Below are 13,979 nucleotides of genomic sequence, written 5' to 3'. Positions count from 1 at the left end.
ATGAACCGTTTTGATAGGTTTAAAGATGGAGTAACGAGGAACCCCTGAAGAAATGGAGAGCGCTTATCTGTTAATCTGATGGGCATGATGGAATTTAAATGGCGAGCTCATGTTTTCCCGTTATGACGCAATAAAGTATCTAAACACATGTTTTGCGTTTCTACTCGTCATAATGTTACCCAAACAGCTGATTACGGATAGCATCTTACCTGGTAACAGCGACAGGCGAAGCAACTTGATCGAGGGACAAATTATATTGCAAAATGGTACGGTGATTTTGATTATATTATTATGTATTTCAAATAATCTTCTTAATTGTCTAAAGTTCTGTATGGATTCACCCTTTTTGCAATGAAATTCCAACTGTTTTCAAAGTTTACGGAAGTTGTCTGAATGATTTCAGGTGCAAATACTGTTTACTATTTATAATTTTGAGCTGAATTAAGTGGGTCTTACTATTTAGCAATGTAGGTGAAATGATGCAGCTTATATAAAATGTGCATTATTATTAAACTATTATATTGTTTTTTTGCTAATGGAATCCGGTCATTTGCAAGACTCGACCAAGTCAAGTTCCAAAAACAATTTCAGACTAGAATTATTATCAATTATTTGGGTGCACAATTTAATGTATTGAGTTTTCATCCCATTTGGTTATATTTTTCTATCAATGAGGTTCAAAAGCGTAACTTTCTTTAGTGACGTAATGTCTTTATACTATTTTTGAGGTCGGAGGAGTGTCTATGAATACTGCTAGTATTGAACACCACTTGAGAGAAATAGGATTCAAGTTCAACGATTGGTATTCTTTTCTGGATCTTGATAATTTTGATTCGGACCATCTTGTTGAAAATCTAACTACTGAAGTAAGATTGCTGTTCGTTTTGTCAAAAATCCTTCTGTATATTGTATTGTTTTATAGCTTTTTGTTTAAAACTTATAAATCTGAAATGAGGAAAGTGACTTCGCACATCTGTAAGAATGCTGTAACATCATCTGTGAGGTGAACGCTAGTGCCGTTTAGTCGAATTATAGGCATCTACGAGTAAAATCCTACCGCTGAACATGGTTGTTGCACGAACACGAATAAGCTCGGCCTTGCACTACGATAAATAAGGTTGTCTAGCGTCACTTGCGTTGAGGATATTTACTACGTTTTTTTTAAAGTGTCTTCCCAATACTTCCAGGGAAATGACGATCGACCATTTCTTTGGAGTAATGGTGAATTTATTGAAAAGTGCAACAACGGGGAAATTTGCATCATAGGTAGGTTTGCAGTATTTTAATTTTTCAGCAGATGCGGTTAATAATTCCATTAGATGCGAGGATCTTTAAAATGATAAGCAGAGATGTGGGAAACACAAATAAATGAACAGACTGCCCACATTTAACTAAAATAGAGAAATAGCGGCTCCTGATGTACTATAGCCCTTTGCTTGGATATACAATAATCCTCACGAAAAAGAGGCAACACCTACCTTGGCTTAAGCTATATACCTGTTGAATGAATAGTTCTGATGGAAATAAGTAAAAAATACGCAAAATAAAATTAATTATCAATGTTCTTTAGCATTGAGACAAGCTGAATCATTGTTTAACTTGAGTCAGTTGATGTTTGCTCTTTATCACGGATCGCTACAAGCTTGTACTTTCTTGGATTTGCAGAAAAGCAGACCTCCTCGCGATATTCGACAGCGTGGATTCACTAAACTTGGTAATTCATCCATTTCAGCAATAATATTGACCTATAGTCCAGGGATGGCGAACCACTGACCCGCGAGTCACAAAGTGACCCACCGCGTTTTATTTGTGACCCGCCAAGCGAAGGCACAAATAAAATAAATGCTAACATATCAGTGATAAAAATTGATGAAACCGGCCTTAAATTAATCTAACAATAACTAAACTATTATAATGTACCGTCAGTTGGACAGTCAGGGCTGCGATAGCTCAAATTCAAAATGTTGATTTTTGAGCCGGTATGGTAATTTTCAAAACCCCTAATCTTGGACGCATATATGCACTGTTGTATACCGTTATTCAGCTATTGGGCCTGACATCGTTTATGACATAACACTACAATTGATCTGTTCATTTCTCGCAAGGCTTGTCTTATTCGGAAGTGCATCTGCAGACTGTTTTAGGGGTTATACGAGAACTGGATGCCTCTTTGCATTTTATTAGTTTCTCGCCTACAATGCCGCTGAGAAAACAAAATCTTCCAGAAAGAAAAATCTATAAATCTGATATAACAATGGCAATGGCCTTAATGTGGTTGGACGCTGATCCAAAATTTTACCACTATCAAAGCGGAATTACCTCCAAACACTAGAACTGTAAAATAATTTAACGCATCATCCTAAACGTTTTTGGTAATTGCGTTTTTTTCGTACTCTAATATCATTAGAACCGAGTGCCATAAAGGGCCTGATAGAAGTGCTGCATAAGTAAAGCCCAAAACTATACCAACACCAGCTTATAAGATTTGTTTCAGAAGTTTCTTATAGATACAAACGTGAATTAAATATCTGTGACCAACTCTCTTCTATTCCGCGATAAAATTATAATTTTTGACCCATTCATTGAAAAAGGTTCGCCATCCCTGGGCCCTATACTATGTTGTTTTCTGATCGTGCAATTTGTTATTTATCTTGGAAAGTTTTTTCTATGTCTGATAGGTTGATAATTGTTACGTCTAACTGTCAATCGATGATAGTTCTTGTTCATTTATCTTATATAGATAATTGACGCTCTCGAAGTATGTGCACCAAGATGGCGCACAATCTGAACGCTTTTAGGTTGCGCGCCATCTTGGTGCACATACTTATGGATATGTAGGTCCAGATAATTTGCGTAGTTATTAAAAGCTTCTTTTTTTTAATAAACATGGTGATCTGTTTGAAATCATGAAAAAGATTTTACAGTTTAAAATCGTTTTTTTAATCGCTCGAATAACAAGTAATAAATCTTTTCAGAAAATTGCAATACAAAATCTGGAACAACTTTTCGCCGTGTATTGCATGGGCTATGTTGGGAAATTGTAGAGCAAGGTGGCCTTCCTGTTATATTTTCTATGATCCAGGTTGGTATATGGTCTTTTTAAAAAAAATTACGATGTCTTCATGATTCATATTTGTCCGTCATTTGATTTACTATGCTATTATTACACGAATACTGCACGAATATTAAAAGAAATTAATGATTGGGGTATTTTTTAGAATCCTGTTCTTCCGATCATCCAGCAGAAATGTCTTGATGCGTTGACGAATATTCTATGTGTTGATCATATTGAGTGGGTATGGCTCTTGCTATTTGTAGTAGAACTAATATTGAGCCCACGGGACAGCCCACGGGCCACAACCCGGCCCGCTAAGCCATTTGATGTGAGTGACCCTTGTCAACATTCAGATTTTCCCCCGTCAAGCATAAAATCTTGATCTGACAGATAATGTTTGAAAAGGCGCACACATGGGTAAAAATACATAATGTTTTTTTCTCTTGTCGATGCTTTAAATCTTTTGCCGTTTTCCCGGTGCCTTTATTACTGTGAGTCTAATCTATAGTCGCATTCTGTTCGCTTGTCAGCTGACTGATGAACATTTGACTAGTCAGTTAGGGGTTGCTACAAATTCTGTCAAAGCTTGTGTCAACAAACAATTTAAGAATTCAAAATTTCAAATGTCCCACTAAAATTTTGCATTGTAAGAATTTTTCAATTCGTTGTGTATATGGAAAAGCACAAATTATTTGTGTGAACCAGCTAGATGTCTGGATGAGCGTAAATGACCCAACGACAAAAATGTTGCACTCCCTGGTGTAAAGCATTGGGCACGGAATACCAAACCCGAGCTTTGTGTGTAGAAGTGGGTGCTTGTTCGCAGTGAAGGGCGCATAAAACGTTGAGAAGTTGTTATACCAGTCAGTCAGTCAGTAGTTTATTTTATCACAAACCGAATGTGAACATTGACGAACAAAATTGAGAAAAATGAAAAATTTCATTTTAGTGTGAAAGATATATTGGAAATTTTTATTTACGGAAAGTATATTGTTATATTTAGCTTGTTCTGAGTCGACAATCTTGGTTCTTGGACAAGTTAGTGAAGATGGTTAATGAAGGTGATCTACAGTGTGATATGGTTCCGGCTATCAGTGTTATTGACAGACTCGTGGTTGTCATATTAGCAGAGAAGTAAATTGGCCCTTTTTTGCAAATGTTTTCATAACTCTAATTTATTCAATTCGCCCGAAAGAGCAACAACATGTGTTATTATAAATAAACAAGAGAGCTCAAATATATGGACACGCAGAACAAAGCGAGGCAGTAGTCTACTTTACCTTTTTACAGTACCGTTATCGTCAAATAACTTCCGACTTTCGCTTAGCACGAAAGAGGTCGAAGAACTGGTACAAAATAATTTTTATTAATTTGCAAGAGTTCATCACACAAAATTTCGAAGTGGAAAACAATTCACATAAAGCCCGCAGAAAGTTTTGAAATAAATAAAAGAAATAGCAAAAATACAATATTTAATATCCTCTGAAGATTTCAAAGCAATTAATTCAATAGTTAATGAAAAAGGCTAAGATCTCGGGTTTGGACACTATGCACGGCGCCTTACACAGAATGTAATGAATTGGGCAAGAAGTATTGAATCGGAAAGATTAAGTTCCTTCCCAAATTGCAGCTCCTTATAAATCAGTTAACCACTTGTTCTGAGCTGTGTTCAGGGTTACGCCACATAGAAAAAAAAATAAAACCGATTTGCTCCTCTTCTTAACTGTTCACTACCGCCACTTTCAATATATATTATATTTAAATGAAGAGCTTCGCTAACCTCTGCGTAGTTTTACTCCGACAAATTTGATTTCACCTTTGCCATTTTCAAATGTAATTTTCCGCATTGTGATTTCAGCATGAACGCTGCATACAAACAACTCATGGATTCTAACTTTATATCAATCTGTATCGATCAACTGCAAAGTCCGAAAGGAAAAAATGAAATGTCGAAATTGCACTTCATCAAGTTCCAAACAATCGCGATGCAGGTGGGACGTGGGACTTGCGTGGCAATATATAAAAATCAATAAAATTGTTAACATGGCCTCGAAACAAGGGATGTTCAAATCCGCAAACACAGCTCTAATTGATTTAGTCATGTGAAAAAGACGTCTTTTTGGCTTTCCTCTTTTCTGGCATTGGACGTGAAATCTTATTCCATTAAAAATGAGTATATTTTATTTTTATCTCGTTGTCTCGTGATTAATTTGATTATTTTTCAAAAATGCACAGGCGCTCGCTTTGCTCTGTCAAGATGATCGAAGTGCAAAATGGGAGAAAGTTCTTCAGGAAAGGGTATTTTCCCACGCATACCAGTGTGCTTTGGTTTGGAATACAGAACAGCCACCTAGTGATCCAACGTGGGATAAATCTGAGAGTTTTTATAGGAATATGAGTTTTAGTTCAAGTGCATTGCTGTTCAGTCTGATTATTCTCATACATGCCGTCCTAAAATGGTGAGTATACATTAAAATTCATTAAAATTCGGTATACATACATTAAAATTCGGATTATCGTTTGTTTTAAAAATTACATACATAATTTAAAGATATAGAGGCATTAAAAAATATCCCGTGATTTTACATCGTCGGACTGAGCCGAACCCTTATTTAGCGGCGTGCGAACGTTATGTAGTTAACATGATGCAATGAAATAGATTCTTTGAATTTTAAAATTGTCTTATAGTTCATAAATACTGTTTGTATTACATTAGGCCTGGAAAAAGAAAACATCTGCAAAAGAAAGGTCTGATGTTTCAATATCAATTATCCAAGATGATGACACTTTCTCTCAGCGAAACAAGGCAAGATCTTAATATGTATTGAGGCACAAGCGATGTAAGCGAAACAACGTGATTTGCCTTTTAGATCGTTTTGCTAACATCGATTTTGATTCAGTATGAATACCCTAATACATGGATGTGGAACCTTTAATACTGAAGGGCCAGATGCAAATAACTGGATAAAACCGCGGGCCGCACTTCACTTAACATAGGCTTCCCAGTAGTTAGAAACACAAAAATTTGGTTACTGATCTTGTGACATGCGTTGTTGATATGGGCTTTGGAACGCAAAGAAATTGGAATTGCTCGCACGTACTAAATTAAAATCTCGTTTCGTGTGCTGCACACCAATCAAACTTGGCACTTAACTGCGGGCAAGTTTGCACATTGCTGCCCTAATACATATTTTGTTACCGATTGATAATGACAAAGCTAATATATCCATGTTGTCTGATAAAGTATTCAACCATCACTAACTTGAAAATCAGCTCCGAAGTAAATAGCATAATTGAAAGTCGTGGAAATAGTGGCAAACTGAAAATAAATTCTAGTTGTTTTAGCATGCACACGCTTATGCGATTTTTTTTATGATGACCATAAAAACCTGGTGCCATATACTTGGCGAGTACATTCGCTATAATCCTTGTTTAATTAATTAACTTCGTTGCTTGAAATTTTATTATTGTTTTAGCAACTCCAAAGACTCGAATGTGCCTATTATAAAGAACGCCGTTGAATGGCTACTGAAATCACTGACCGGGGTCAATGGTAGGTTCATATATTTCAGTTCTTGCAATATTTTATTCGTGTATATACTGGGGATGTACCGATATCTGTTATTGGCAATATCGGTTTTTTTTTCGATATCGATATATGAATACCGATATTTTCAACATTTTGATCCGAACCAGAATGTTTTAAAAGATAGGTTGGTATACCGTCGTTGAAATAAGTTTTTGCATGGTTGGATCAATATCATGTTCGCAGTAGCCTATCTGTCTCGTCAACTCTGAGCCATGCGCGCGCCCACCGTCAGGAGTAGAGACAGGAAGAGGATTTTTAACTGTTTTCAGATATTTATCAGCAAACGCTATCTCAACTAATTTGCTCTACCAGAATTTTATACTAACATTTTGATAAATAAAAGGTAATTATGACGAAACATACCATATAAGTGGACTTTCCAATGTGGAAAATACAAAATATTATATATACTAGCACAAAATTCTGCATACGCAACTCAATGTATTAGTTTAAAGGATAAGTTTATATTTATTCATTTTACTAACTACAGTAGCCAAATCGCTATTAGTTTTCTAATCGAACACCGGTTCCTAGTGCCTATGCACATGGGAACGTCTGCAAAAATTAGCACAATTTGTTTTGTGTTGTTAAAAAAGTTGAGACCCATCAACTGAGTTATTCCGTCTGTACCGTACACTTGGAATAGTAACTACATATCTCTAGTTACCGAGTTAATACTTGGCTCTCCAATTTTACACTCTCGTACAGATAAAGATGAGAATTGCAGCAGAGTTGAAACTTCACTCAGCACCGCAGGATTGTTCTCATCTATTCTTAATCCAATATCTGAGTTATGCGAGAAAGTATTCAGAGAATGTTCATATAAAGAGTGTGGAAAGCGGGAATCTCAAGTAAGGCCTATGTCTGTTTGTCAAGTTCATTTATAAGCAAAACATCCTTATAAATGGCAGAGAAAAAATACAAACACGTAATAAAATGTACTGGTAGGGAATCATAGCATCCAAACAACTAATAAAATTCAGTGACAATTAGCGCACAGATTCATCTATCAAGTGTGCTGCTTAACACGGTTTACCAATCTTGAACCAGGAGATCAAAATGAACAAAAAGCGAATGGAAATTGACATAGAATTAAGGGTACCTTCTTTTTTTCAATTCCAAAAAATACAATATATCTTTGTAGACAGGTCAGTGGAACACCTGTCCTCACTGCAATGTCGTTTGCTACTGTTCCAGTATTTGTAAAGAAGCGGACAGGAAAATGAACCACACAACAACAAAATGCTCTTATTTATCAATGAAGCAAGTTGACTGATGAGGAGTCCCTCAGACGACCAAATCTGTCGTGTTTCAGATGAGCTGCACTTACTTTAAAATATATCCAAGTACTACACCATTTTGCGTGAAACTTATTTCACTGTGCCTTTATATCATCTATAAGCGAAACTATATTTTATCAACGTATTATCTTCAATTTATTTTGCTGTTGACATGTAAAATCAGTATTATAACGATGAAAATAAAAACATAAAAATGCTCATAGGGGCTATTTTTACAATGAGTCTTAATACTCCAGAATTGCATTTTTCGAAGCCTTATCTGTAGCCTATGCCTCTCATAAAACAAATCCCACTTGAGCTGTTGACATAACATGAATTGTTTTTCTCATGTTGATGGACATTTTTGCTTATGTTGCATCTGCTTTCTTCATTGAGTTGGACACTCAGACAATATAGTCTCAATGACTGGTGCCTTCCCCATCTCTTCTTCTTGAATGGATTGATCGTTTCATAACTGCATCATCTTTTAAGTGCGACATTTGTATTATGTTGGTACAGCCCGGATATGGACATCTAGAATGATAGGAATATCAATATCCAATATATAAAACAATTCAATAGGCATTTTTTGTTTCTGACATGGCAAAATTCTATTGTATTCAAAGCGGCACATGTGAATATACGGTTGTAGTAGAAAAACATAATTTAAGTCTTACTTAGCCTTTTTTCGTCTTTTCTGACATTGCTTGACATGAGCGATAATTGCATTTTTTTCAAATCTGTGACCACAAACTGTATCTTTGTAAGGCTCCGTCATCTCGACCTGTGGATATATCGATAATTATAATACAATTGAACCCAAAAGCTCTGCAGCAAAGTTTGGATATAACACATAAAATAGCACGTAATAGTGAAAGAGGGATTATATTAATATGTTTCACAGATATTCCGTATATGAACCATAAAGGAATTCTACATTAAATTACGGTAAAATCACAGACTCGCTGCTACTTCGATAAACAAAAATTACTGGTAAAATATTACATTCCCCCACCTGAGTAATAGGACACTTTGTTCCTGACTGTGTTTCTGTAGCTTGTATATCTCCTGAAGTGTTGTGAGCAGAAGTACCAGGTTCTGAAGCATTTGGACCTTGTTGAAGAGGAACATCTAAAAGAAATTCCATACCATTTTGGAAATAAGCTGATAAAATGGTATCTTTTTTTTATTTCACACCTTTGCTCTGTTAAGAGTCTATACAAAAGTAGACATAAACATGGGGTGCCATTGGTTTAGAAAAAAGAAAATCAACCCAATTCCTTATATACTAACCAATCTGGAAAAAAGTGTTTTTTGGGTTGTGATTTTTCTGAAGTGACCTAATAAATTGACCAACTACAGTCGAATCTCTAACCTGGTATGCCAACAGACAAACCACTGAACGAATAATAAATCTTGTGTAGTGACAGTGGCACGAATGAATTGTTAGAGATGTCAGTTGCATAGTATTGCTGTTCACATTACTAATTCTATTAAACGTTATGAAAAATTTACAATGATATGTAAATTGTATATACTGGATTTTTTTAATGTAATGAAGCAAGAAATACTGTCACGAAATCACTGGCAACCAAGAACTATACTTTCCAGACTCCACATTTTATGATTTTCACTCATCGAGATATATACTACAGTGAATCAAATATCGTTACATCAGATCTCTTAAATGTTTTGAACATACTTTCATCAACAGCTTTAATTTGTTCAGTGAAGTTTTTCATCAGTTCATGTTCCCAAATATTTGCAACATCATCATGTTTCAATTCTTCCTCTTTCAAACTGTCTTCCAAAACCTGAAAATAAGGTATTTCCATGACGGTTAGCTCATCGAAGGGCAAAACTTGAAAACTTATAGGTGTTAAATTCAGTTCAAGCAAATAAAGACTAATAACATACAAAAAATTAGATGTATAAAATGGGAAAGTATGTACTAGAACCTGATAACAGTTGAATGTAGGTAATGGATAATTAATCAGTATTTTGATAAAGCCCTTTAGAAGTTAGCTGCAAAATGCACAAACAACTATGAAACTTCAAATATGCTTATGCTTGTCTGAAGAAGTCTGACCTCGGTAAGACGAAAGATTATAGACATATATTTGTGTTAGTTTGCGCCAAACATCAAATTAAACAGTCATCCTTATTTTTGCTACAGAAACCTTGCATTACACCCATACATTCCCAACTGATAATTGAAATATCCTAACATAACAAGATACTTAGATAATAAAAACAAGCATCTTACTTGAGTGGGAAAAAATGTTGAATAATGGACTAGATAGTCACTATTTTTTACTGGTATATTTCGTAAAAGTAATTTAATATTGTGGAAAAAATTAGGTATCTTAAAATCGACAAGATGAAATCAAATCTCAGAGTATTATTTCCTTAATAAATTCGGTACAACAAATATGGATTCATTTTAAATATATGGAAAATTTCAACAATTTCAATTTATATTAACAAAACTATCATTATTCAAAGCTAATTGCATTCAATTTCAATCTAATTGATTGAATTTTCATTATTACTTTTTAAAAGCACGATTTAATTTAAATCAAATGTCATGAAAGTCCCTTCCTCCTGCCAATTAACTGTCAGTAAGATATAAATAAAAGTCTGAATAAGATCAATATCTGACTAGTACCAGTCACACAATGAGGTTGAATGAGATTTTGAGACCTAACTGGATTATTGTGAAATACATTTGTGACTCCCTGGGGAAGGGAAGTTCAAGAAATTTAGTTGGAAAAAAAATTCAGGATCTTTTTTTTATAAAGCCCTCGCCAAAATAACTATCACAGCTCAAAATAAAAAATTAGTAATTATCCTATTACAATTTTTATTCATTGATTGAATTCAGCGATGTTAGGATTAGCGAACACACAATTACTTAAAAAGTGGTGAGCACAATCCGCAGTACTTTTTTCTCAAACCTTACAAACCTGAACAATATCCACTGAATCATCAAGTTCTCCCTGCTGCCATTTTGTTTTTAGTTGATTGATAGATGATGAAAATGCATTCACTCTTTGTTCAGCTTTCAACAATTCAACCAATGAATCTTGAAGATCTGTGATACCCGGATTTTCAACTGTAAATATGAAATAACTATATGAATTTTATTAAAATTCCAAGCAAATTACCTTGACATCTGGAATGGGTTTAAATATACTCAATGGTATTATTTAATGTAACTGCGTAACCAACAGAACGAAACAATCTTAATATCAAATTTCCTGCATAATCAATTCACGAACCTTTTAAAAAAGTAGTACCAGTAATTTAAGCAGATTTCATGAGCCAAAAATGAATATTTATTTTATATTCGTAGTTAACATTGTTTGTGACTTATTAATATCCAAATCTCTACAGATTCCATATTCTGATATTAATCAAGATGTTTTTTCTCTAAACATATTATACTCCCTTTTTATTTTTAGTGCTCTGCACTGATTACAGTATTAACTGTGTTGGTATATTTTGTGCCTATATATATAGTGTTTCATGGGTACTCCCGTAGTATGTAAACCAAGATGGCGGACATACACACTAGAGATGTACCGATGTATCGGTATCGGGTATCGGTATCGGCAATATCGGCCATTTTTTTGGTATCGGCCATGTATCGGTATCGGTTAGATTAAGGCCGATATTACCGATATATTTACCTTTTTGATATGGTCCAGAATGTTTTAAAAGATAAGTTGGAATACTACTTTTTAATTTATTTTTGTCTGGAGAGATCGTGAGCTATGAGCCATACATGTCCCCACCCCTGCGAGAGAATAGGATTCACGTGTTATTAGCTATTTATCAGCTAAACTAGCTCAACTAATTTGACTATTTCGCTGTCAAATTTTTATATTGACATTTTTAATATTACATAGTTTTTATGAAGAAATATATCAACACAGCACATAACAAAAAGCAACTAGGCGCCCAGTTTTAAATCATACAGTGGAATTGGGGTCCTTCCTTATTAACGGCACATGGACTTTTGGCACGGGTATAAATTCTGACTGTTTGTCGTCAAGTACAAGTGTCATTTAGTCCGTCGACATCGATAAACTAAATTCCGACACAATTATCCCACTACACAGGTATTAATTTTAATTCTGCTTAACTACACGATTTCTTTATAGATATATTGACTTGACCGCCTAGCCCTAGACTGTCTCAAAATATAGGATAGCAATTGTAAAATATTATAAAATAGTGAAGTAAAAAAACATCCTCAACGGTTATCGGTGGGCCTTCTTTTTGTCGTTGCTGATTGATATTCTTTCATGTTGGCTTTGACTTATTGCGTCGACGATTACGATTAGCCACTAAATTAAATATTTGTAAAATGCTTTTAATTTGAACGTAGGACGGCGGCGCTAGAATGTGTGGGTGATATTCGATATTCTTTTAAACACGAATAACGATATTTGAAGCTCGCGATATTAACATTAAATTCAAACTGGACATCCCGGCTCATGAGTTTTCTAATTGAACACCGAGATCACTAGCGTTTCTGTACAATGTATCTTAATCAGTTACAGCATATGGATACCAAACATTATTTCATATTATGTGATATATATAGGCCTATCTTTTTTTTCAATCTGAAATAATGTGTACTATGAACAACGCTTAAAGACCATTGTTTTAACCCGTCTGCCCTACACAGCATACCTAATTAAGTAATAATTACATAGTATCGGTATCGGAATATCGGTAATATCGGCCTTTTTGTAGTATCGGCGTATCGGTATCGGTATCGGCGTTTTTAGCTGGTATCGGATCGGTATCGGTATCGGCGACAAAAATGGTATCGGTACATCTCTAATACACACTAGTGAATTATTTGATTTTAACCATCCCTGAATAAATTCCATGGGGCGGGACCTCGGCGGGCGAGAGAGAGCTGCGTCGCGGGCTCGTGGCAGAGGCAGACTTGTCAATATTTCGAAGAAAAGTTAAAGAATTTGAACAATCGGTATAGACTTTCAACAACAATTTAATGATAACATAATGAATGCTTAGGTTATTTAGTAAGAATACTTGTTTCATTCAAATTTCAATGCTGATATATTGAAAATGAATATTTTCACATATTATGAAACTTTGCAAGTTCATATGTTAGGAGTAAAACACTAAAAAATTGTTTATATCAAAGATAAACTAAAAAATTTACCCTGATTTTCGAGTAAATCTAGTCCAGCACTTGTAAGTTCTTGAGATCCAGTCCGAATATAATACAACATTTTACTAATGTTGCTTAAAGTATTATCCAGCAAACGAATATTAGCAGGGTTGCTCATGATAACTATTTTGAAACAACTTACTTATTAACAAACTGTAAAAAATGTCTAAATATAACACTTTGCTCTTAAACTAATTTGAACCCTGTTTTTTTAAAAATATGACATTATTTGTAGCATTAACAATTCTCTGCTGATTGACAATATTATGGCCCTGTACTATTATCTAAATGACTGCCATGATAATATATCAAAATATAGATATAAGAGCAGTATTAAAATGCATCATCCGCAGCCTGACAGCAGATAAAAAATTATGTTCAATAACCAACCAATTCATCAAAGCGCAGTCACGAATGTTGTATAAAATGATGGGTCTGAAATAGTTTAGTACCACATGTACTTCTAGTTGGTCTGGCTCAACAATTTTTGCATATGTCATTCCTAACACCCACCTGACTACGTCACCAAAAAATTACTTCGACGTCCCAGTAGCCCTCAAAAGTGTACGGATGGTGTCCAAAAAGCGCGACTTGAAATCGAACAAGCCAATTCTCGCATTTCCTCGTCGCAACGTTCCCGATATGAGAGAGATCACTGGCGATAGTGGGTTCGTTATCGGCAACGGAAATGTCGTTTCTGGTAATCATAGCTATACTTTGGCAAGCTCTGTGGCGTGATTGTGACGTCGAAGTTATGTAATTTTTGGATGACATATTCATGTGGGGGTTAGGAATAATATATGCAAAATTTGTTATGCCATGCCCACCGGAAGTAGGCTACTT

General features: G+C 34.9%; 2 protein-coding genes across 2 annotated transcripts; one reads left to right on the top strand and one right to left on the bottom strand.

Annotated features, from left to right (window-relative positions):
• The first annotated feature begins 113 nt into the window (after window positions 1–113).
• LOC120330631 (uncharacterized) lies at window positions 114–8,139 on the top strand. The gene is made up of 13 exons (XM_078113504.1): window positions 114–266; window positions 729–866; window positions 1,188–1,266; window positions 1,571–1,714; window positions 2,976–3,082; window positions 3,219–3,296; window positions 4,059–4,189; window positions 4,914–5,046; window positions 5,291–5,514; window positions 5,772–5,861; window positions 6,532–6,608; window positions 7,353–7,495; window positions 7,789–8,139. Exons 1-13 carry the CDS (start codon window positions 264–266, stop codon window positions 7,918–7,920), a joined length of 1,479 nt encoding a protein of 492 aa, XP_077969630.1. The 5' UTR covers window positions 114–263; the 3' UTR covers window positions 7,921–8,139.
• On the bottom strand, window positions 8,057–13,318 carry LOC120330635 (E3 SUMO-protein ligase NSE2-like). Its single transcript, XM_039397510.2, has 6 exons — window positions 13,128–13,318; window positions 10,891–11,039; window positions 9,627–9,738; window positions 8,940–9,055; window positions 8,602–8,708; window positions 8,057–8,458 (listed from the first exon to the last, which is right to left on the bottom strand). Exons 1-6 carry the CDS (start codon window positions 13,252–13,254, stop codon window positions 8,344–8,346), a joined length of 726 nt encoding a protein of 241 aa, XP_039253444.1. The 5' UTR covers window positions 13,255–13,318; the 3' UTR covers window positions 8,057–8,343.
• Window positions 13,319–13,979: the final 661 nt, after the last annotated feature.

This window comes from Styela clava, chromosome 6 (genome assembly GCF_964204865.1).
Source record: "Styela clava chromosome 6, kaStyClav1.hap1.2, whole genome shotgun sequence".
In the NCBI taxonomy this organism is placed as follows: Eukaryota; Metazoa; Chordata; class Ascidiacea; order Stolidobranchia; family Styelidae; genus Styela; species Styela clava.
Note: the sequence above shows the minus strand (reverse complement) of the source record. Positions and strands in the feature narration are given on the sequence as shown.

Excerpts from the sequence above, each read along its gene's own strand:
- LOC120330631 (XM_078113504.1), top strand. Across the intron at positions 867-1,187 it reads TTGAAAATCTAACTACTGAA|GGAAATGACGATCGACCATT; the intron begins GTAAGATTGCTG and ends CAATACTTCCAG. Across the intron at positions 5,047-5,290 it reads TCCAAACAATCGCGATGCAG|GCGCTCGCTTTGCTCTGTCA; the intron begins GTGGGACGTGGG and ends AAAAATGCACAG.
- LOC120330635 (XM_039397510.2), bottom strand. The coding sequence starts at position 13,254 with ATGAGCAACCCTGCTAATATTCGTTTGCTGGATAATACTTTAAGCAAC. Across the intron at positions 8,709-8,939 it reads CAAAGTGTCCTATTACTCAG|GTCGAGATGACGGAGCCTTA; the intron begins GTGGGGGAATGT and ends ATATATCCACAG. Across the intron at positions 8,459-8,601 it reads AAAAGACGAAAAAAGGCTAA|ATGTCCATATCCGGGCTGTA; the intron begins GTAAGACTTAAA and ends CTATCATTCTAG.